The following is a 25,216-nucleotide window of genomic DNA, read 5'->3' as shown; positions in this document are numbered from 1 at the left end:
TGTATGATGGTGATGATCATGTGTTTGTTTGTATTACAACAGATGAGATGCTATCCCTTTATCCCTATTTATCCATTTCAGACTTGTTTGTAGGATTTGTAGATTGGGATGATGTAAAATAGGAGAAGAAAGGGTGGTAGAAGGATTTTTGTTTCTTTGGGAGTTCTGCTGTGTTCATATCAGTTGTATATATCTGCACTTTGCTACATGTTTTACTTCTCTCTGTTTCTGATCTCTGTGCATCAAATTAGAGATAGATAGTATTAAGTAGCAAAACGAGTGATACGCTGCCAGATCCTGACATCATGCAATCTAATTTCCAAGTGCAATTATACAGAATTTGGTTGAATTTTACGACCAGGAAGAGTTGTTGGCTGAAGCCAACTGAAGCTTCTTTGGAAGCTGGAGATGTGCCCTTTAAGCTGGTACAGTTTGCAGCTAAGATGAACATGGCAACTTAATTGGCTTTCTCCTCACCAGCTTTTGCTTGGCAGTCCAAATCCAAATAGTGAATTTAACTGAGAAAATTTATCTAGTTGGGTTTTGATTTGATCAAGTTCAATGTGAAGTACTAGGATTTGTTGATCAGTTGTGCCTTGGATTTCTTCTTTTCCTTTCAACTTCAGGAGGAGATGAAGGACTTGGCATTTATGTGGTACCAATGATCTTTGATTCAGTAAACTACATTAAATATTCAATGTGGATCTTCTACCCACATAACACAGGATTGAGCTGAATGAGCGGACCATATTAAATGCAGACTGGAGAGCAGAATGAACTAAAATGACAGTTTGATTAATTTACTGAATATTGTAAGAAAAGAAAGGAATGGTCATGTACATCATATAGTTAATTAAATTCCATGCCACAACATTAATTTGAGTTAAATATGAATGTCATATTTAGGCTGTTTGACTCAGTTGAGCTATTGTCTGATCAAGTTTAATATGTGAACTACTACAACCAGCAGATCTCTGACTTGAATTCTTTTTTATTATTATTAACTTTAGGAGACAAAAGACTTGGTACTCATCTATTTTTCAACAACTTTCTCCAATGAAAATTGGAGTGTTACAGACATCCTTATTCTTCATCAAATTTTGTAAGCTACGAAAATTTCTTGTTAGAGTTGACCACCGGGAATTTGAACAAGAAATATATATGCAGTCACTTAATCTTCTTTGGAAGGTACAAAAAGTGGAACTCAAGTTACTCAACAGATCTACATAAACTTTTGTTTGTATGAACATTTTTTATGATGTGATTTGAATCCCAGCTCCCACAAGGTTAGATCTAATATAACATAGTCAACCACTGCAAATTTATGGTTGAAATAGTTGGAACTAATGCTACATAATAGTTGTAGGTTTGTGTGGGGGGGAGGAAGTGGCCTCTTTTGCTACTCACAGAAGTCAACAAGATGTGGGGACTGTGAATATTTTGGCCACAAGCAACAAGATGGCATTACTATAGTGGCTCCATTTTGTCATTTGTGGGTACAGCTATGTTATAGAGAGGGGGAATGGGGAGTTAGTGCTCCACCTCTAATGGATATAGGCATTTTGTATGAGACTCATTCTTCTTACTCATGGCACCCACTTTGAACAGATTATAATACCCTGATAGGCTGAAGAAGAAAAAGCAAAGGTTGGACCATTAGGAGGCTTACTTAATAAACAAAACATGATGTGTAGCATCCACAAATGATGAGAAATCCCTAGAAAAAAAAATTCAGGAACATCAGGTTTTGTTTATTAAGTAAGCCTCCTAAAAAATTCAAGAATATTTAATGTAGTTTTTCAGGATGATTCATCCCTCCTAATTTGAATATATACATACCTTTGGGGGGGGTATATGATTTAATGGGGTCATAACAAGTCTGTCTCATTGCTTATATTTTGTAGTGTCATGCATGGCACTTACAAGAAGCCTTTTTCATTACTACATTCATAGTTCTGAAGAGAAGAAGGCAATTAATACATACTGAAAATGAAAATACAGTTTTGTTTTGTCTCTCAGAACACCACCAGGAGACAATTTCAGCTACTACATTTCACAGGTTTGTGCAAATCCAAAGTTACTGAGTGAGGTAAAATGGTGACTTATTGACTGAGGCTGTTTCAAATACAGGATCAACAGAGAATTTATATATGCACTCTTAGGATAATATTTAGAAAACTGCAAACTATAGAAATATATATTCTGAAAGAAGCAATGTATGTACAAATGACCGAGCTTTGTTTAGATGTCCTTGTTATGGAATAGCTGAAGATTTCGTCAAAAATAATATTAGAAGAATTCACTTTAGTGATCGATTTAATTACTAGCTGTTGCTACTGCATCAAATTCTTCCAAGTCTTCTATCACAAGTAAAATAAAACTTCAGAAATGCACAATCTAGCTGTGTGCCAAACTTGGTTAACTGCTTATATATAATAAAGACACACAATGCTACAATTTATTATGAACAATTCTACCAAATCTGCTCTGTTTAAGACCATGATTTCTTACCAAAACCTGAGAAAGCTGTATGCCTCATCTTGAATTTGATGAGATATGTTTGACTTGCATAAGACGACAAATTAACTTGTGAAACTCTCACTAGAATACCATGTAAAAGAATTCAAGTCAGGTTTAGAGTTACAGTAGCAGTAAAAAGCTGAGGTAGTACTTCCTATCATGTCTGTATTCATGTATTTTACCAGAACTAGCTAACTTCTTACAGAATGGTCTTTCAGAGCAGTAGAAAGAAACACTCATAAATTTCTTTATACAAGAACTTATACAAGAACTTATAAGAACTTACATTGCTGGTTCATTTACATTGCTGGTCTGTATTCCTATCATGTCTGTATTCATTTACATTGCTGGTTCGAATTTACATTGCTGTATTCCTATCATGTCTGTATAAGAACTTATAAGAACTTATAAGAACTTACAGAATGGTCTGTATTCCAATCATGTCTGTATTCATTTACATTGCTGGTTCGAATTTCTTTATACAAGAACTTATAAAAGCATGTAGACGCATAATAGATGATCAATTTGCAATCTGAGCAAGAGATAATAAACAAAAGACCTGATGAAAGCAATGAACCATTTCAAACAATTTTTGTGAATATCTTTACTTGTATTCATAATCATAGATTATTGCATGAGAGTATCTGTTAGAAAGAACAGTCACAACAATTTTGAGAACCACAAATCTGATGCATTGCATCCACTGATACAAAGAATTATTATCTAAACCTTGTGGCTCAGATAATCATATTTAGTGTTTGGGCTGAAAAGGTATCATCCTATGTGTCAATGCTGAACAACACCATAGTAGATATGAATAAACTTGGTTATGTCCACATCATCAGATGTTGGCAAGTAATATGGTCCATAAGCCATACATCCATATCTTATCGAAAGAAGATAAGCATGGATTTCTTGGTGACTAGTTCTCCAAGCATACATCAACACTATCCCAAAGTCAAAAGGTTTTAAAATCCACCTTTGCTAATTGATTGATGAAAACAATGTACCAATAGGCAAGAATGCTATCTACAAGGCAGGATCTGACTAGAATTAATCATATGAGGATGTACATGATGCAAACTAGTTTACAGAATCAGGTTCCGAAGTAGGAAACTTGTCCTAAAATCCAAACTTACCTCTCTGGAAATCCTTAAGGTAAGAGTTCAGTCCCTCCTTCTGAAAACTTTTAAAGCCTATGGAATTAAGATTATCTGATATCAAGCGTATCCAGAGTTAGTGATTAATTCTTTTTAGCTTTTAGTCAATCAAATCAATATTCTATCCATCTAACATGAGATCATAAAAATGAATCCACAAATACCTTTATTTCAAATATTTGGTTTCATCTGCAAGAGCAAAATAAGCTGAATCAATAAGCATGAATTTGTATAAGATATGAGAAACTAGAATCCTTCTCAGATGAAGAAACTAACAGAATTTAGCTGGGTGGTAAAATATTTCTCTTCCTTTGTCATTTTTGAAAAGATCTCATTTCTGATGACACTGTCTTTTACCTATTCCAGATGTTCCTTCTTTAATCTGTAGTATTGCCACTTGCCTGCACTCTGGCTCCAGCATTTGCTTTTATTTTCATGAATTATGCCAAGAAAATAAGATCAGAAAATTCTCTGTCACCTGAACATTCTTCAAGTCAAGCATCGTTTTTTTTTTTTATACTTTTGTTCCACTTCAAAAATAATAGATAACGCTTCTTTTAGCAGAGTAGGATTTTAAACTATCATCAGATCAGCAGATTTTTCAAAGTACCTGGTGGACTGTGACTTCGTTGCAAGTAAATCGCTTTCTTCAATACTTGAGACTTTATATTTGATATGTTATCTTTTATATTGTTTGGAACTTGAACATTGATATGTGACCTAGATATTTTAGTGCCACGAGAATTGCCAGCTCATAAGCTATAGTGATGATTTGTGGAATCCTTATACATTCTACCAAACCAGCCTTGTATATGAGACTGTGCAATATAAATGAACTTGAAAGTAGGTTGTTCAAATCCTCTCAGCCTACGCACATCGATGTCTTATTTGATGGACTGCACTTCCATATTTGGCCTCATTCAAAAGGGGAAGATGGTTTTCAGTCACAGAAGAGACATTACTATGAGAAAAAAGGATGAAAAGAAGCTGCCAATTGATGAAGTTGCAGAGATCTTTTACAACTTTAGATGTAGAGGATATCTGGCATGAGAGAAAATCCACATAATTTGTCTTGCTCTTCATCACAAAGAATAAATTCAATTCTCTATTCAGTGTGGGAATTATGGGCAATGCTAACAGAAAACTATCATGCAGCAATGAGTAAGCCATTATATAGAATCATATGATAAGCATATCAGGTAATTATTGAATATAATGAACTTCTCCAAGATATACTCATGTCATTATTACTCATTTAATTATCTGACACACTAAATCTTCTACAATATTTTGGAGAAACAGGATATCTAATTAGGAATTTAGGCTTATAGTGCAACATGCTAATGTTTAGTAATTCAGAGAAAATATAGCATTTCATGATACTTGAAACTAGAAATGTTTATTTCTTCCCAGTTCAATAATCATCATCAAGAAAAACAAAGAGAACATGTGTCCAGTTCCAGTGGTAGGTGAAGGAGAAGAGCAGAAGACAAAGGAAAAGTATGAAGCAGCTCCTTCAGCTAAACACAGGAATGAGAGCCACTGCCTGCTTCCAATGCTTGAGTTGCTTCATGAACTTCTCATTAACACAAACTCCACTCCTTCGCAGCTTCTTCAGCCGAGGCCCAACCTTGATCTTAAACCTGGAGATCACCATTCTTGGAAGTGATTGCCTCCTCCGGCATTCTGCTAGCTTCAAGACCTTGTAGATCAAGAACTGTGCCCTCCTGTGCTGCCTCTCATCAGGGTCTTCCTTCTCCAACCTTGTGTAGGAATAGCTTCTGAAAAGATTCATCTCTTTCTGACTCTATAGAAAGAGCTGCAACCTTCTGAAGATTTTGAGTTCAGTAGGAGGAAATGAGGAGGCTGAACAATCCATATGTAGAGCATCTCTTTGAAAGTGTTTGGTTAAGATGTACTCTTGGAACATTTGGGTTAAGCATTCATAACAAATAATGTGGAGAATCATACAAAAGAATGATTACTATACCTTCTTAAATTATCTGTGTGGCAGTTTCTTTAAGAGCTTGTTGAGAGATACGTTTAGCTAGAATGGTGCAAGAGAGACACTAAAAAAACATTGTCTAAAACAAGAGGAGGTGGCAGGTGTGGAAATGAGGTCAGATTGGAGTCAAAGTTGTTGGATGTTGACTTAAGGTGGAAATGGAGTCAGAGGTGATGGCTGCAGACAAGAGACAGGTCCACAATTTAGTCTTCCATCAATCATCAAGGAAGAAGAGACTATGAGCTGAGAAGAAGATTAGGCACATTTTGTCACATTACATGTAATAAATTATATGTTTGTGGGCACACAACTAGTATTTCAAAGCATTACATGCAGTCATATAAATACAGTGCAAGTAGTTTCTTGTTACTAGCATGTGATCCACACCATAGAACAGTAGAGGCATCCAAGACTGGAAAACATCTCAACCTAAGAAACTGAATCCTCCAATCAAAGACAAATACCTTTTTGGATTGGGTGAGATCTTGTTGTTTATCAACTTATATCTAGGACTTGATGACATTTGAATTGCCTAATTTTGGCAAGCCCAAGCTTCAACTTGGGCTGATCCAAACTAGGTTTTCCCCTCCTGATGAGAATGAAACCAGGAGGAGGATAATGATATTAACTTTATTTTCTCTTCTCATAAAAAAACTTCCCTAAATATTAAATGCAGCTTGCTCTCTTCATTAACAATAAAGTTGATCTGCCTTTTATCCTAAATAAAAAAAAAGCCTCTGTGTACATCAGGTACAAATAAAAAAAAGAAACTATGTGCATCAGTTGAACATGCCATAAAAGTTGAATAGAGGGCTTTATAATCCAAATTCATCAGTGAGTTTTCTTCTTCTTTTTCTTCTCATTATCACCTATCTGGTGAATCATTCACATGCTTTTCCAAGCTTAAAATCTGATAGGACAGACAATGAATTTGGAACCTACAACCTCTTCAACCTAAGATCTCTCTTTCTAAGTTTTCATGCTGTGCACTGCACACATATGTGGTTATTCTTCTGCTTTTTGTCTTAATCAAAATGTGAAAGAAAAAGGTTTGGCAGATTACTCAGATCATATTAACATTTGTGTCAGATGCTTTTATACTTTGCACAAAACGCATGCCATATTTCTGAATTTGCATTTCTTTGTTTTTTTTCTCCTAAATTTACTGAACAGTCACCCAGTTTTAATATGGTATCAGTAGATTTTGATCTCCAAATTCAACCCTAATAAACAAATTGACCTAATCCATATTTCTACAAAACCACAAGTGAAGCTAATTTATAAGATGTGGAAACAACGAATCGTATGATGAGAAGAGAGCAGATCAGATCAGATTGGATTGCTGAGGAAAACAACAGGGGATGATGACACTGTGAATACTTTTCTTGTTTGGGGCCTTTTTGTGAGGGTCCAAATCGCATTAATTACCGTGCACCGGAACATCCAGCCCAACCCAGAACCCGACCATCTCCTCCTTCAATCCTTTACATTACAGGTGGGCCCTACCTGATTCTCCTATAATGAGGCTGGTAAGCCGAGAATGATAGGGACGGTATTTACATATTTTATATATTTTTTAATCGGTATCCTATTTTTTAAAATAATATTTCTGATTTAAAAAATATATAAATTATCTTTTAAAATGATTGTTACTTGTTATAATGTTTTATCTAAGTCTAAAAATATAATATTGTAATAACGTATAACCAATAACAATCAATGACATGGTATGATATTATTTATAATATTATTTAATATATTAATAAAATACTATAAATACTATTAAAGAATCATAAATGAGCTAAATAAAAATATTATAACAGTTAAAATAGCAAAAAAAAAGAAAAAAATTGACAACAAAACTTTTGAGGTATATTTTAGATTTTTTTAAATTAGAGATATTGTTTGGAAAAAGAAATAAAAGAGGATATACTTTCGGAAAATACTCAAAATATAAATATTTTTTAAAAAAAATCGTCGTGTATATATATATATATATATATATATATATATATATATATATATATATATATATATATATATATATATATATATATATATATATATACACACACACCTGCCCTCCTTGTATCCTTTCTTTTTGGGTCAGGGTTTTCTCCGACCCCGTTTCTGCCCGTACCCTATTCCGTTTCCTCCCATTTCTAGGGTTAGGGTTCTATCCAAATCTTAAATCTTCAGTGGCTTGATCTCCTTCGGTCGCTGTTTATCCTATGATATCAGAGACAGGATTCGGAAAAATTGACCTTTTGTTTGTTTTGGTTCCAAGATGATGCAGCCTGCCGGCGGGATGGTGCAACCCTCTCCGATGGACCAGCAGCCGCAGCAGCAGCAGTGGATGATGATGCCACCGCCGCCCCCGCAACCACAGTACTACCAGGCTGCCCCGGCTCCGCCGATGTGGAACCAGCAGCCCTCCCAGGTTCCCCCCCCGGTCTCCCAGACGATGCCGCAGCCCCAGCAGCAGTACCAGGCTCCGAATCTGATGCCGCCCCCCCAGATGCAATACCAGGCGGCGCCAGCGCCGGCCGCAGCCCAGCCTTTGGTGCCGCAACCAGCGTCGGCAGATGAAATCCGCACGCTCTGGATCGGGGGACTGCAGTTCTGGATGGATGAGAACTATCTTTACAGCTGCTTTGCTCATACTGGAGAGGTATCTATCTTTATCTTTTTTTCCATATGAGTTTTTTTTTTCTCGATTTCTCTGGGTTTTTTTTAATTTTCAACAGTGTTATGTGGATTTCTTTGATCTTAATAGCCAGATTAATGGCATGTTGATGAATTGCTTTTATGAAAAGAGAAGGGAGCAAGTTCCCTTCCCTCGCTGATAAAACATGCGTTCTTTGTTTTATTTTTGTTTTGAAGTCGTTACTACTTTGTGGATAACTGAGATCAGCTTGACTATGTCCAAGTGTTCCAACTTAAAATGGTAGGCTAATGTCTGGAGTCCTTTTCTTCTAGTTGACAGTGGGTTCCGTTAGCAGGGTAAGTGGAAGCTTCTTTTTTAAGTAACTACATCATGAGGTTCCTCTTTGGAGCGTGCAAGTCTTATCAATGATTTACTTATGCAGCAACGTTTAGAAAATTAATATGGTCTCTTCTCTATTCCCTAACTTAATAATGAACGAATTGCATTTCTATAGTTGCTTTAAGCATTCTGATCACTAACTAAAGCACTCAAAAGGACACAAAGCACTGGATTAACTTTATGCATTTACTGAACACTACATAGATACCAATGTCCAGTGTTGCATCAGTATTTAGATCAAATTTAAAGTGTTGGTGACTCAAAAATGAAGCTATAGGAAGGACATAGAAACCCAAATCAACATTAATGAAATTAGGGATTGTATGCCATATGCACTGAGTTGGCACTGGTTGAATCTTGCCTAGGGCCTTAGGCCAACAAGCTTAGGTTTGACACTTGAATTATGATTGTGGACAATAGCATGTACATAGTTATCACTTTACCTAGTTTGCTCAGACATAGGTTTGAACGAAAATCTAAGTGCTACTTCAACTATCAAAATGTTGTAGAACTTTTAATATTAAATGCTGTAACAAGATTACTAATCCTCTTTTGTTCAGGCAGTTCAAGTGCATATTTTCTAATATTTATGTTTTGGCAACAATAGACTTTTTTCCTGTGAGATATTAGTTTGGTCTTTGTTTAATATGTTGTGAGTTAGGCACTCTGATATACCTCCAATTCTTATTCTTGTCTGGGTCTGTGCCACACTATTAGTTTCTGCTTAATGCTTTGGTCTTTCTGATTCATGTAATTAATGATGCAGGTGGTTTCAGTTAAAATTATCCGCAATAAGCAGAGTGGGCAATCGGAGGGTTATGGTTTTCTTGAGTTTGTATCTCATGCTGGTGCAGATCGAATTCTTCAAACTTATAACGGTCAAGTGATGCCTAATACAGAACAAGCTTTCAGACTGAATTGGGCAACATGTGGAGCAGGTGAGAGACGTGGCGATGGTGTCGATTATACAATTTTTGTTGGGGACTTGGCTGCAGATGTCACTGACTATTTGTTGCAAGAGACATTCAAGAATCATTACTCATCTGTTAAGGGTGCCAAAGTTGTCACTGACAGACTGACTGGGCGCTCCAAAGGTTATGGCTTTGTTAAATTTGGAGATCCGAATGAACAAACAAGAGCCATGACTGAAATGAATGGAGTTTACTGTTCAACAAGACCCATGCGGATTGGTCCAGCTGCCGATAAGAAGTCTTTGGGTACACAACAACAGTATCCTTCAAATGGTATGCCTCTATGCAATGTTCCTGTAATTTTGATATCATATGTGCTTTTTTTTATGTGCTGCTTATATGGAGTTCTGCAGGTATCTTATATCTAAGTTTCCTCTTGTTCAGTTGGTTGCATATAGAGCTAATTTGTTGTTAATTGTATCAGTTGAATGATCGGTGTGATAGTGGAATCAGATAAATTAAATATTAAGTTTTTTTTTATTTTTCAATCATAGTTTTCAAGATGAGGGTGTTGCTTTGGCCGATGTTTCCTTTGTCAAATTGGGCTCGTTGAAACATGGTTATTAGTGAAGAACACTTATAGAAACCTCATGTGGTCTCTAAGCAGGATTTCATTCTTATATTCATTTAGGGCTTGGAACTGACTTCAGCTGAGATGCATATCTCCTGTAGTGGTGGCCCCAGTTAGGTCAGTGCTTTGATTATGTTGTTATTTGGTTCGTCCTTTTCTTGTGGCATAGTTTGCTACATTTATTTTATTTTTTAATTACTTTACAGAAGCTCTCTTTAATCTCATTTTTCAACCTCCCACTTATTTTTCCATTGTGGTTCCTTCATTTTCTTGCATTTGTACCTATCAGTCAAGTTATATTACCATCAGTTTTGATTTCCTTTTATCATTTGGTTGAAACCTTCATCCGGTTACAGCTATAAGCATCTTGTAGATCAAAACTTGTCTTTCTGTTCTTTTCGCTGAAATTTGCATGATTCTATTCCTATACTATCTTCAGATTTTTAATTGGTATTCACATTCCTTTCTATTCTGCCGTAAGAAGAAATATCAACCTCTTTTAGTTGGTTTTCTTCTTCTAAGTTCCAGAGCTTACGATGCTGATTATAGTTCTGTTGCCTGGATGTGGTCTCCTTGGTTGTATCTGGGTTAGGGTTGTTACCATGTGATGGTTGTTTTTTTTCCCCTCTCTCAAAATAGTGCTTGTGTTGATGCGTTTAATGCAAGATCAGCTTGGTAAACGATGTTTATCCAATGTTAACAAGTTCCTTGGAGCCTATGCTGAGATTTGAATTGCTAGCATCCATATTCCATATGAAGCTATGTTTGATTGTTGGCTTACTGTTGAAATATTGATAGTTATTGTGTTGTCTTTCACTTGGTAGCAGTGGTTTTTACTTTTTAGTTAGAATGATGACTACTTTTAGGGACGGTAGCAAATGCCATAATCATTAGTTCAACAGCTTGTATATACTGTTCTCTATTAGTCAAATTCGTGATTCATATTTTTCATTCTTTTAGCTAAAATGACTTGGTGTTATGCCAAGGATTGTAACTAATAATTGTTGTGTTATCTTGTACACTTCTTTTTTAGGTCAAGAAAGATCTTCCTTTGATCTTGAAATCTGTGTTTTAGCTATCAATAATGGGGAAATCATACATTGGAGGTGGTCTAAACTCTAAAACATGTTCGATAGTCATACTCTACAACAGCCTTATCAAAGGATCTAGGCGCAAAAAGGCTCCAAGGTTCCAAAATGCCTTGGCACTAAGCACTCACCAATATAAAAAATAATAAAAATATTATTAAGAAGAAAGTAAGACAATATATGAGTTCCATGTAATTTCATATTCAAATTATAACCATTAAATACTGAATGACATTTATTTAACCATCTACAAAACATTAAAGTACTGAATTGTTTGAGTCTAATAACAAAATAACAAAATAACAAAACAAAAGAAGATTAACATCAAAATCAACATGTTTCAAAATTATAGCAAAAATTAACATTAAAATTAGCAAGTACAAATACTAATTGAGGGTGATGAAAGGGCTTGGGCTAACAGCGGGCAACAGGAACTGGAGGTGAGGAGGGATCGCCAAAAGAAATATAAAGGCAGAGAGGGTCGTTGAAAGTAAAGGGAGAGAGGCAAACCCCGAAAGAAAGAGGGAGGGGATGCCATTAGAAAGGGAGAGGGTTGTCGCCTCTGCCCATGGGTGTGAGTGAGGGCTATGTGGAAGCACATATGTGAGCAGGAGTTGCCTCTCAATTTGGGGGGATGCTGGGATAGAGAATACAGGGGAAGAGGGAGATAGAAAGCAAGCTAATTTCGGGAGGGTGGGGGCATTGCGAGTGAGAAGAGGGAGGAGGGGGTCTTTGCACCACCAAATAGAGGGAGAGAGAGGGGTCAAGGGAGCAAGAGAGAGAGAGCTAAGACTCGCCATTGTGGGAAGGAGGCATCTTGCTGCACTACCGCCATTGTAGGAGAGTCAATCATTCAAGTCGTCGGTCGAGTTGCTCACAATAGAGAGGAGACTCGGAATGCCTAGGGTTTCTTACGAGAGAGAGAGGGAGAGAGTCACACAAAGGGTTTGGGGGTTATACGGTATTAAATCACTTACCTGATTGAATCTAATCGAGCTTTAACTTAGGTGTGATCATACTCGAGCACGTGCTTTAGGCCATCTAGTGATCAAGCTCGGATGCACGCTTAGGTGTTGCCCGAGTAAAAGCCTGCCTATAATATATGAAAGGCACTCGGACCTCGCCTGGGCACCTAGGTGAGCACCCATTGATAACACTGCTTTACAAAGGAGTAATGATTTTATATCGCAAGCATATCCTTGTTGTTATCTTTTCATCAATATAATCTTGTTTGTTTTACTCTCCCGGTAGCACATATTGCCACAACCAAAGCTTGAAGTCAGGTATATTTACTTTTTTAATCTCTTATGCAACCAGTTTTTTGCTAACTCCGTTCTTCTATGGTATACAAAATATAATGACAGCAGTGCAACCATAGAATATTTTTTAGATGTTAGTTATACCCACATTACAAACTTATTTATCGGTCCAATCAATGACACAAATTAGACCATACTTGTCAGTTATTATTATTTATCACTTGTTTACTGTAATATTGTCCAGTACAGGTCTGATTGCTGCTTTTTTTACCAGTACTTTACTGGTCAATCAAATACCAAAACCAATATTGACTCTTTGAAAATTTTAAAGTATATTTTAATGGCGCCATTGCCACTTCCCCTTTGCAAAAAAAATTTCTTGCAAAATAATTAGTTATTATATTCATAACATTATTTCATAAATATTCTAAAAGTTCATTAATCTTCTGTGCTTGGCTGTATTCACTGTATTTTATAGAAGAGAAAACTAGGGTATTGTTGTATACTTGTATATCAACCTGGATGTCCAATTGAGTCTATTTAAGATCATCTAGCAAGGTTTTCATAATATTTTCTTATAAATGCTTCATTCTTTTTCCTCTTATCTTTTACAATTGGACAATTTGATTGCATTTCTAGATAGGTTATAATCTTGGTATAATAAGGTCAAAACTATGATGTGATTGTCAAAAGATGCACAATTGTAAAAGTAAAATTAAATACCTCATCTAGGAGGGGAATACAATTGTAATATTAATCTATTCATTCTTTTCAATTAAACTTTTTTACTTTTTCCGAACAGGTGCAAAATTTATGTTTTCTGGTCTGTCCTGATTGTTATAGCTTAAATTGAGCAACCTTTGGAGATATGCAACTTTGTGGTACTATGAGTCTATATAAGGCATATCCTTGTGTACACATTAACCTTTTTAATGTACATGCATAATATTTGAATGTACATCCTTATTTTGTTTACCTATTGAAATTTTGGCATGCATAATATTTGAATGTTTTTTCTAGTTGGTACTTATTGGACATGGTATGAATGAGATTCATATGTTATATTCTGTTAAATTTATCTCTGGCTTAGTGTCAATTCAATTCTATGATGTCAGTTCCATGAGTATCACTTATTAGAAACCAATTGTCTGATAAAAGACTATGCAAGTCTAAGAATCATAAATACTGAACTGAAGGGATAGCTTTTTCCACCCAAGCCTTATGTTTATCTCCATCAGAAGGTCACTCTGAATAAAATAAAATGTAATTTAGCAATTATGTTGAGTAGGGATCTAGGCCATATAATCTTCAAAATCAAGGTATACACCTTTATAAATCTTTTTTTCAGTGACAAATAAGGAATCACAATAGGACAAATACATAACCATGTAATATAGCTTATACAATAATTAGATGCTAGTCACATGCATCTGATTATTATATAAGCGTACTGAGCTCTGTTCGGTACGGTATGTACCGGTATATACCGTCGGTACGTTAGGGCGTATCGATGGTACACCCTAGAACCTTAAAAATACCTGCACCTATCATGCCAGAGCGTACTGATCGGTATGCCTCGGTAACGGTCGAAATCCGAGACGATACTGGTCGGTACTCCTCGATACCAGTCGATATGCCTTGGTACCAGTCAAAACACTGGTACTGCCCGGTAGAGGATCGTCCGCGTACCGGTATCCTCTCGGATTAGTACATATTGTTCGTACCGGACGGTACACATCGAAATTGAGAACCCTGCCATCATGTACATCCAACATCACTAAATAATATAGGCATAAAGGTCGAGCATCTGATGGTGCACTTGGATTATATTTTATAAAAAAGTATAATTGTTTGTTATTTGCTCTAGCTAATTGCTGTTAAGGTAATGACATTCTGAACATTTATCATGTATCTTCGTCCTCGGGGATTTGACAATTTCAAGTAAGTTGCAACAACGTTCTCGATATTGAGTTAATGCTGATCCCTGTTCTCAAGCTTGTCAAGAACTATTTTATGCACGATATTTTACTGGAAAACACTTTTTGTGTGCTTTTTTGAATTTTTATTTGAAATGAATTTTGACCTAATATGAGTTCTAAATTTCTAAGAAAATCTTTGAGGATCAATCTGCCAGGACAAAGTTACAACTTAGGATTTTGTTTGGGCCAGATTGGATCAGATTTCTGAATCTTTTCGGTTATAGTCGGGCTGGGATTGGTCAGTATCAATGGTCACTGATTTCCAATGCGATTCTGACTTGACAGATACTTTATCAGGGCTTTTTGTGATTTACCTGGTTAAGATTAGCTAACCATATTAGGAGATGCTGAGTGCTGATCCTCAAGACCATGATAAGAATATCATTAACCAAGCTTTTTATAAATGAGCCAAACTAGACATTCATCTATGAGTACATGTGAATACTAAAGCGGATTGGTTGTGGTATTTGCATTCCGAATCATAAGTTGTGTTGGGTAGATTAGCTTTCCTTCAAACTTTTTTTTCTTTCCTTTTGTTTTTCATCAATAAAACTTTTCATGACTAGAATCAATTTACAAAGTTATTTATGCTGTTTTTGCAGCTTCCTACCAGACCACACAAGGTGCTGAATCTGAGAATGATCCAAATAATACCACTGTGGGTACTTAGTTTAGCTTTCTACATATATGTAGTGATGGTATTGTGATTTTGCAATTTGCTATCTGGCTCACAGATATTTGTTGGCGGACTGGATCCAAATGTTACGGATGAACATTTGCGGCAGGTTTTTAGCCCATATGGAGAAATAGTTTACATAAAAATACCTGTAGGCAAGCGATGTGGGTTTGTTCAGTTTGGTAACAGGTTGGTTCATGAATTAAAAACACTGACGGGATGGATAGCTCTGTAAGTTTTGATGATTCTTTTGAATATTCTTAATTGATTTTTTCAGGGCCAATGCTGAGGAGGCTTTGCAGATGCTGAATGGGACCTTGTTGGGTGGACAAAATGTTCGGCTCTCATGGGGACGTAGTCCTACAAATAAACAGGTTAGCTATGCTTACCTTCTTAACAGATCTTTTTTTTTCTCTCTCAAAGCTGAGCATTCATTAAACTTAATTCTCTTTTGTTATCAGCCACAGCAGGATCCCAACCAGTGGAATGGGAACTACTATGGGTACACCCAAAGCTATGATGCCTATGGATATGCCCCACCTCAAGATCCTAATATGTATGCTTATGCAACATATCCAGGATATGGAAACTATCAGCAGCAGCAGCCGCCACAGCAGCCACCTCAGGTAACAGACTGTTGATGACATTAGTTTTGCTGAAAATAGGAATTGAAAATATAATTCATATTATATGGTATGACTGTTGATGAACCTAATATAATTCTTTTAATTTTCGTAGCATTATTGAAAATAGGAACTTCTGATGTTAGAACTGTTGTGTTGTGCACAAACTAGACATAATCCTGGGTAATGAACTTTGGTATGACGAGTCAACATTGAGCTTGCTGATCAGCTTGTGATAAAAATGGCAACAGTTGCTTTCCCTTTTTTGCTTGCCAACTTGAGGTGCAAGGTATTCTCAGCCATATATGGGACTCTTCATAATTGTGGTTCTCGGCCATCTAGATCAAGTTGCATACTGCAGATCCTATCTGTTTTTTCTCCTTGGACTCAACCTATTAGGTCAATCTGCTAATTTGAACAATCTGTTATGAAAACATGCTGTTACTTTTTTCTCGTCTCTCTTTCTCGCCCAGTCTAATTGGAATTCTACTTTTCCCACCTCTATTATGCGTAGTAATTTCAGATTCACAAGCCAATCTTTGTTTGCATATGGTTGCTGATCTGATATCATCTTCACCAGCGTGCTATAGTACTAGTATCTTGTTTGCTGCCTCCATTCATTCTCTCAAGGAAAATATCTTGAAATAGACAAATTGAATAATCAAACTGCCTTTTTTTGGGCTTGATTTAGTTCAGTTTTCGTACTGTTCGACTTCATTTTCTGCTGAGATCAGAAACACTGAGCAGTTTTATCTTTTTATTGTTAAAAATTCAATTGTGCCAAATCTATTAGTAGTAGACAATGTTCTACAGGGTGGTAGTTGCATGTGGACGGTCAAATGTATCACATATTGAACATCAATGTGATATGTAATCAAGACTAAATAAAATTATAATAATCAAGATTCATTAATTAATTGATAAATAAGTGAAATTTCTAAATCCTTTAAATCGATGAGGGTGATCAAGAGTGATCATGCCATTGTGGAAATTGTATATCCTTAGGACAAAGCCATGATGGGTATTGGCTTATATACAGTGGCATCACCTTAAAAACAAAAGAACAAGTTGTAGTTTAGCAATAGGCCTTTTCAATAACTCTGTATCTTGATCTCCGTGTGGCATTTTCCTTGCTTGTTATGTTCCCAAGTATACTGAGTAACATGTCAATATTACTGTGCAGTGAGTTGGTAGAGACCTGAAGAGGTGCGCAGTATATGGTAATGGCAAGCAGTTTCCACAGCTCCTGAACATGAAAGATTTAACCGTGCATCCGTTGAAAAAGCTCGTTGGTCATGTCCATTACTCCGTAGGTTTCTCTTCCCAAAGAGCAGCAGTTGTTTGTTTGAGTTACGTTACTTCGTCCCAGGCGTTTGATATCTGTAGTGTTGAGACTATGTTGCTTGCTTTGCTGCCATTTTTCATGACATTTTAACTGTTAAGTAGTCTTTCCAAATCTGAACTAATATTTGTTATGTCGTGGACCATCTAGTAATGATATGATTGCTTTGTTTGATCATAATTTGCCCATGTATTATATAACTGTGATATTGAGCAGAAACAGGCTTTGTTTCCCGCGGGTGAAATCTGCGGTGAGCTTGATGTCTTCTGCAGAGAGGGCATCATCGTTTGTTCAGGATTGATTTGACACCACGAAAATTGGATAGGTATTATTACAGCATCCATCTCAATTCTCTCTAGGAATTCCTCTGTGAATCTAAGACATTGTTGCAAGTACGTCTTAAAATATTATTATGTTCGAGTACAATGTATCTTAGAATGAAATAAAACTGATAACAGTGCAGGTTTTAATTAGTTTAATTTAAACATGGAATATAATGAAAACTATGGATTAACACTTTTTAATTTATAAATTGATGGAATTCATTTCAGACTAATAATTTATGTTTGTTATTTTAATAATTCATAAAATTTTAATTCATTTCAAGCACAGCTTTCACAGAGGATTTGTCCTGTCGTGTCTCCTCAGAGAAGCACGTGCGTACCGCGTGCACTAGTTCATAAGGCTCCGGTGGAAGGATGTTCACGTGCATTGCACCTGCACTACTTCGCTATTGTCCGGTACTCGTCGCTCCAAAAGATGGAATTTAAATTGTTTTATTAGCGATACGCATTTATTATAAAGGAGGAGAGAGAGACGCGAAGAGGAGAAGACAAAGGAGAGGATCAGATGGGGCTGAGAGCGACACGGGCTACGATTCTTCTCTTCCTCTTCTTCCTCTCTTCCCCTCTTCCATCTTCGACGGTGATCGCAGGCGGGAGCGGGGAGGACTACGTCCGGCCGTTGCCTCGGAAAACCCTAAGTCTCCCGTCGAGGCCCAAGCGTTCTTCCGATCCACAGCAGGTGATCGTGTCAACTACCGGTTTCTCTCTCTCTCTCTCTCTCTCTCTCTCTCTCTCTTCTGGTTGAGCTATTGGGATTATGATTTTTAGCTGTTCGGATCTGCTGCTGCTGTTGCCTGGCCTCCTTGACTCTTTCTTTCTCCTTCTGGATCGGGATTCTTACTGAAGATTCTGTTAAATTCTTCTGAAGTAGAATTCGATTCTTGCATTGTTCGGGTTCTCAGAGATATGATATCGAAGGGAAACTTACTCGAGAACTGCTTAAAAAGTCAAAGACGGAGTCTTTTTATGTCTATTGAATTATAGGATTGGGATGGCCGAGCGGAGGGAGGGAAAGCCGATTCAAGAGCTGCTTAAGAATTGAAGGACCAAAATTTTTCTGGTGAATTGTGCAAATTGAAACTGCAAGGGTCTGAGAAATACATGCGTGTACAAAGTTGCTTTTAAATTGCAATGTCTACATGCTCTAGGCATTAATAAAATAGATATGATGTTTTCTTATGCACACGTTAATGCATCACTCGTATGTTATTGCGCGCACTAAAGTGGTATTAGATATTCCGTAAATATGCAAACAAAATTGATCAGAAAACATAGAGTAAAACCTTGAAGTTAATGGTTTGACCAAAAGTTGAATAATTCCATCCAAAAATACTTAGTTTCCATAAATCAAAAGTTAAATAATTTCAACTAAGAATTAATCACAGATTTGAATAGCTGATCTGATGGCGTGATTTGAGTGGTTGATTGAGGGAAATCTCTCCCTCAAAACCTGTATAAATATTCATCACCTCAGTGAATAAAAATCATCCTTTTTACAACATATTCTTCAATTCTACATGTTATATGTAGTTGTATGTTAGCAACATCCTCTTTGAAACAATAGAGTATAATTTTAATAACAAATGACATTATATTTTCTGAGGCAAAGGCATTTAGCTGGCAATCGATTTGTCTTTTTCAGGTTCACATTTCTTTGGCAGGAACACAGCACATGCGAATAACATGGGTGAGTGATGATGAATTTTCTCGTTCAATAGTTGAATATGGAACTTCACCAGGAGAATACACTTCGTCGTCTCAAGGAGAGAGTGCATTTTACAAATATTTACTGTATTCTTCTGGGAAGATAAATCATGTTGTTATTGGGCCCCTTGAAAGTAGCACCACTTACTTCTACCGGTGCGGTGGACAAGGTCCTGAGTTCCAGTTTATGACCCCACCTTCAGAATTTCCAGTAACATTTTCTGTAGTTGGTGATCTTGGGCAAACAGGCTGGACAAAATCAACTCTAGATCACATAAGTCAATGCAAATATGATGTGCATCTTCTCCCTGGAGATCTCTCCTATGCTGATTACCAGCAGCATTTATGGGATTCTTTTGGTGCACTGGTGCAGCCACTTGCCAGCTCTAGACCATGGATGGTAACAGAAGGAAACCATGAAAAGGAGAGTATAGTATTTTTTAAATCTGGATTTCAAGCATATAATGCAAGATGGAAGATGCCATATGAAGAGTGTGGGTCTACATCCAATCTGTATTACTCATTTGAGGTTGCAGGTGTTCACATTATCATGCTTGGGTCATATTCCGATTATGATGAGAACTCAGATCAATATGCTTGGTTAAAGGTCAGTTAATCTGTTCCTTCCCTCTTCATGGTTCAATGGTTTTCATGCTCAACTCTTCTTCTTTTTCTTTCCTCATCAATTGTTGCAAGTTACAAATTATTTGTTAATTATTTTGAATGATTTTTTGAAATCTGAATAAGATAAAATGAATTAGTTGCCTGATTTTTTCAATTTGTATCATGATGATTCCTCCTCTCAATGTGTCATGTCCATGAAATATCTCAGGTTTGGTTCCACCAATTGTGTCTTCTATTCTGTTGAGACAGTGATAATACTAACTTTTAAGAGACATATACTTAAATTTTGGATGGGTAATTCGGTATGTTTAAATTAATATTTCTACTCTCCCAGATTGGTTATTGTATTTTCCTGGTAGTCATAGTCTTTCCTACCTATACTTCTTTATAATTTTCATACTTCTGTTAAATTCTAACTAAAGAGGTATATTGATTTCTGATCCATAGGGTCTATTCTCTTTGGTTTGATTTTACAGACTGATCTTGCTAGACTAGACAGGGAAAGGACACCGTGGCTGCTAGTTCTATTGCACGTACCATGGTATAATAGCAACTGGGCTCATCAAGGTGAAGGGAAAAGCATGATGGCTGCAATGGAACCATTGCTTTATGCTGCTGGTGTCGATATATTTATTGCTGGCCATGTGCATGCTTATGAAAGAATGGTAAGCCAGCACCTCCTGAAATCCTATGTTACATCCACTGCCATAACTTTGTTATATGCTTCATTTGATCTACTTATACAAACCACAGGACCGGGTCTACAATGGTGGTTTAGATCCTTGTGGTCCTCTGCACATAACCATTGGAGACGGAGGCAACAGGGAAGGTTTGGCTCATAGGTAAACAAGATCTTTCTGAATCCTGCTACTAGATAGTGTGAACTAATTTCTTGGGTTTGTGTTTACCTGTGTCCGCAAATGCATCTTCTGTTTTATCTTTGCATCCAAATCTGCAGATTTAATCACCCAAAGCCAGAGTGGTCAGTTTACAGAGAAGCAAGCTTTGGTCATGGTGAACTGAAGATCGTGAACTCGACACATGCAATTTGGAGTTGGCACAGGAATGATGATGATGAATCAGTAAAATCAGATGAGGTTTGGATCAACTCTTTAGCTAGCACTGGATGCATCCATGAGAATAGGCCCGAGTACAGGAAAATTCTGATGTCTCCTTAACATTTACACCCTGAAGCATTTACAACCAAAAGACATCTTGTCGCTAATGTACATATGTATCATAAAACCTATGTAGACTAAGCTCACTGCTGTGAAATTTGATGCTTGTAGAACAATACCCTTGTCGACATCTACATGTAAAAGGCTACAGTCTGGTTTTGCTGGTACCGAGGATGATAATTTCGGTTGTAAAAATGCTATATTTGGTTTAGCACGTCGCATGCTATAGTGGCCTTGTTCTGGGCTCTGCTGCTGCTACGATGCATACTTCAGTGATTTTAAGAGTGTTTGGCATCAAAAGTGTCAATGTCTGCTCTAAAATATTAAAATATAAAAAACATATCATATAATTAATAAATATGATTATATAAATAAAAATATGATATTAAATTAACTAAATAAAAATTAATAGTATTAAAATTAAAAAAAAAAAAGTATATTATCAATCTAGTAAATAGAGATTACTTTGTGTTGTATCTATAAATAGAGATTACTTAGTTAACAATCTAGTGTTAATAGTATATTATTTACTATTAATAGTGGTTAGAGAGGAGAAAAGAATTATTAATAATAGAAGAAAAGGATAAATGTGTCATCGACGGTGGAAAGTGGGGAAGGAGAAGACAACGGTAACGAAGGAAGTTGCGAATGGCAGCAGCAACAGCGAAGGGTTCAATTTAAGATAGTTGCTCGGTAGTGGAAGAAGCTACAAGCTATCACGAAAGTTAGTTTTGCCTAAGTCGTGTGGCACCCTTGTGTGTCCGTCTACAAAGGGTTAGTCTTTCCGAAACCTCTTAAGATCCTTAAAGAAAAGATGTATCAGAGAAAACGTTTAACTTGGGATCCACAAGCAACTATTTCAACAAACACACTGCAAGTATCCACGTGACACTACTCCAGAACAATGCAACAAACCAACTCTATATACTATCTCAAATGCCCATCCAACTATGTGCCACCCGGGTAAGTCCTAGGTGCTATACTGGCTGACCCTCCGCACTACTCTATGGAGCTAGAAAACCCTTAAAATGACTGCTTGGATGGTCTATTTGTAGATAGTTTTGCCTTTGTATGATGACTGCACACAACCTACGTTTACAAGCTCGAAATGGCCATAAAAGCTAACCAAACTCAAGTTATCAAACTTTCTACAAGTTTTCTACATGTTGTGCAAAGCATGAATATAAATTGAAAGACACGAACATACATGAGCATTACATCAAATACCTCGTTTATGGTTTTGTCCATGATATTCTCTCCCGCTTATTCATTTGGCATCCTCGTCGAAGCCTTTGCAGATGTTGTATCTCTTCGCTTTTGCTAAATCTTATTTTTTCTGCTCCGACTGTAATACGCCTCTTGGCTCTTAGCTTGACTTCGCCATTGTTATTGAGTAGTCAAAGTTTGATCTAACATGTTGTTTTAATTCATTAATGACTCTAACTCCAGTGTGGGGTCAGTCGCATTGTGCTTATCTTTGTTAGTTCCTATAGATCATTCAGATAAAGGAAAAGACCTTCCTTGTGCTAGTCTCTCAAATGTCTCATGTAGCTTGAATTAGATAAATGTCTATTAGAGCTTTAACGAATATCTCCTCGTAGACTTTAAAGGTTTTTGGGTCTTTCCTCTACAAAATTTGCTCATTCGATTTCTCTTCTACTTAGTTGTCGCCTCCAAGTAAGTTCATATCACTTCCACTTTAGGCTAGCATTCTGTTATAAAATGTTAAGTTTAGGCTAGCACCAATCAATATTGGTGATGATTTGATAATTATTATCTTTCACTAAGTTTTATTAAAGAGTATTTAAACCTATGCAGAGCTCCTCTGCTGAATAAATAAGAGAACTAGTGTACTCGATTTTGCTCATTTTCGTAAGAATTGAGAAGACAAAAGCAACTCGACTTTGCCTACCTACTTGAGGGTTATACTCCATCCATCAAGCTGGTTGCTAACCTTGACTTGCTCTTTTCTCACACTTCCGAAGCATCAAAAGTGTTTTCACTCCTTGTGTTGAGTTAGATACTACGATTCACCTCCTCATTACCATTGAACTTTTGAAATACAATAAGTTTTACTCAAAAAGAGCAAAATTTTACCCCGACTTAGACCAAGTCTCCAGTAGTTTTGATCGCATATGGGATTATAGCGTCTTCTTCATCATCTCTATTACCTACTCTTTTGAATAGAAATGGTATATCATCACGTATTCTGTGTCCATATCCTTAACCTCTATCCAAGGAAAGCTTCGTGCCTCCACTCCATGTTTCATTTTCTGTGTTGACTCCCTTCACGCAACTTAGGCATCTCACCAAGTCTCACCCAAGTTACTCTACCCCTCAATTTGCATTGAGTTGATGGTAGCCCTCACACCCACCATTCTATGGATGAGCTCTCCGTTGAGTCTGATTTTCATATTAGCACAAAGTGTACCTTAAGTCACTCCCCCTACTTGATCTCACAATATGTCCTCCAACGCATCACCTTATGTGAGATTATGTGACGATTCCTCATCACTCGCTTGATTCATTGAGCTTTGTGGAGTTGTTGTCTTGAAGTATCCCGACTTAACATGTGTAATCAATTGCACATGATTCTCAAAACTTATCCCTCCTAAATATCTACCCTATTTGAGCAGCTTGAAACTCTTTGCATCCTTCCCTCTATAAGTTTTTGAGACCACCATCTCGTTGGACTACTCCGTCTTATTGAACAAACTGTCCATTGTTCTGCCCTCGTGAATGCTGCTAGATTGTGACTCTTCGTTAATACAACCCCACTATACCCCTCAAGGCCTAATAATATGCTGAACTTATTGTACACTTTAGCCTCCTATAGACGTATTATTCCTATGCCAAATATAAAGTTTCGCTACTCCAAGGCACTGAGTTTTGGCCATGGACAATCCATCGCCCGCTTACAAGCCCTTGCATGAGTACTAAATTCTTTGAGTTAGTAATTATCATCACCTCTATGACTTTTACACAACTTTTTCGGTTGTTAAGCAACTCATCCCACCTTGCACGATCTCATCTTTTGTCAAGCACTCTGCTTGCCTTGAGCACCATTAAGTTTGATTGTTAATATCGAACTATAGCTCGAACTCAGCCATCATAACCTTTGTACGCTACGCGTTCTTCCCAACTCGCTTGTTCTCGTAGTGCCTCTCGCATGAAGGGTTGGCTATTCCTCCGAATGTCAATCTCAAATGCCCGCTTCTCTAAGCAACTCATTTTTTTACACCTCAATGACAGTTTCCCCCAAACGATTGTGCATGTAGGCTACCCTCAACGCAGCCCACTAGGTCCCCCACATTTGCATGTCAAGTGTTTGTTTATCCCGATTTGATATCATTTGTCACGGACTTAGCTAGTTTTATCTAAGTCGTATGCAACCCTTGCGTGTCCAGCCGCAAAGGGTTAGCCTCATCGAAACCTCTTATGGTCCTTTAAAGACTTACAAAAGAGAAAACAAGCTAGAGAAAGTGTTTAACTCGAGATCCATAAGCAATCATTTCAGCAAACACATGATAGATAATATAAGTTACAAATATAGAATTCACAAGATCTGAACGGTCGTGCGACAAAGGATCCAAGGTGGTCCACTGAGTTTCAAATTCCTCATAAGTGTCCACATAATACTACTATGGAATAACTTAGTGAACTAGCCCTAAATACTACCCCAAAAGCCCATCGAGTTATGTGTCACCTAGGTAGCTTCTATGTGCTATACTGGCTAATATTCTCCACCATTCTACGGAGCTAGAAAACTCCCAAAATGGCTGCTTAGATGGCCTATTTTTGGGTAATTTTACCTCTATATGATGACTACACACAACCTGCGTTTACAAGCCCGAAATAACCATAAAAGCCAACCAAATTATGGTTGTCAAACCTCTACAAGCCCTCTATATGTTATGCAAAGCATAAACTCAAACCGAAAGACACAAACATACATGAGTATTACATTAAATAGCTTGTTTATAACTTTGCCCATGATAAAGCGACGAAAGGTACAGACAGCAACAGTGGTAATGGCGGAAGATCCAGAAGGTGTCCGTCGATGGTGAAGTAACATATGGTCCTCTCCCTCGACAATAGAAGGAACTACATATAAAATAACGACGAT

At 36.9% G+C, this 25,216-nt stretch overlaps 2 protein-coding genes across 3 annotated transcripts; both read left to right on the top strand.

Annotated features, from left to right (window-relative positions):
* Positions 1–7,759: 7,759 nt before the first annotated feature.
* On the top strand, positions 7,760–17,420 carry LOC135581189 (polyadenylate-binding protein RBP45-like). Of its 2 annotated transcripts, none has more exons than XM_065114311.1 (8): positions 7,760–7,852; positions 7,973–8,356; positions 9,498–9,975; positions 15,202–15,257; positions 15,334–15,464; positions 15,553–15,649; positions 15,737–15,901; positions 17,082–17,420. In XM_065114311.1, the coding sequence occupies exons 2-8, from the start codon at positions 7,973–7,975 to the stop codon at positions 17,082–17,084; spliced, it is 1,314 nt and encodes a 437-aa protein (XP_064970383.1). In that variant the 5' UTR covers positions 7,760–7,852; the 3' UTR covers positions 17,085–17,420. The 2 variants fall into 2 exon arrangements, with proteins under 2 accessions (XP_064970383.1, XP_064970384.1); XM_065114312.1 differs by having other exon boundaries at positions 7,777–7,852; positions 7,982–8,356.
* Positions 17,421–18,041: 621 nt separating this feature from the next.
* Positions 18,042–21,304, top strand: LOC103989399 (purple acid phosphatase 18). Its single transcript, XM_009408226.3, has 5 exons — positions 18,042–18,263; positions 19,227–19,895; positions 20,389–20,577; positions 20,666–20,754; positions 20,871–21,304. Exons 1-5 carry the CDS (start codon positions 18,090–18,092, stop codon positions 21,088–21,090), a joined length of 1,341 nt encoding a protein of 446 aa, XP_009406501.2. The 5' UTR covers positions 18,042–18,089; the 3' UTR covers positions 21,091–21,304.
* Positions 21,305–25,216: the final 3,912 nt, after the last annotated feature.

This window comes from Musa acuminata, chromosome BXJ2-6 (genome assembly GCF_036884655.1).
Source record: "Musa acuminata AAA Group cultivar baxijiao chromosome BXJ2-6, Cavendish_Baxijiao_AAA, whole genome shotgun sequence".
Classification (NCBI taxonomy): Eukaryota; Viridiplantae; Streptophyta; class Magnoliopsida; order Zingiberales; family Musaceae; genus Musa; species Musa acuminata.
This window is presented reverse-complemented; position numbering and strand designations above follow the sequence as displayed.

Coding starts and splice junctions, on each gene's coding strand:
- LOC135581189 (XM_065114311.1), top strand. CDS start 7,973: ATGATGCAGCCTGCCGGCGGGATGGTGCAACCCTCTCCGATGGACCAG. Junction 9,976..15,201: donor ACAACAGTATCCTTCAAATG/GTATGCCTCTAT, acceptor CTGTTTTTGCAG/CTTCCTACCAGACCACACAA. Junction 15,258..15,333: donor ATGATCCAAATAATACCACT/GTGGGTACTTAG, acceptor TCTGGCTCACAG/ATATTTGTTGGCGGACTGGA.
- LOC103989399 (XM_009408226.3), top strand. CDS start 18,090: ATGGGGCTGAGAGCGACACGGGCTACGATTCTTCTCTTCCTCTTCTTC. Junction 18,264..19,226: donor GTTCTTCCGATCCACAGCAG/GTGATCGTGTCA, acceptor TGTCTTTTTCAG/GTTCACATTTCTTTGGCAGG. Junction 20,578..20,665: donor TGCATGCTTATGAAAGAATG/GTAAGCCAGCAC, acceptor TACAAACCACAG/GACCGGGTCTACAATGGTGG.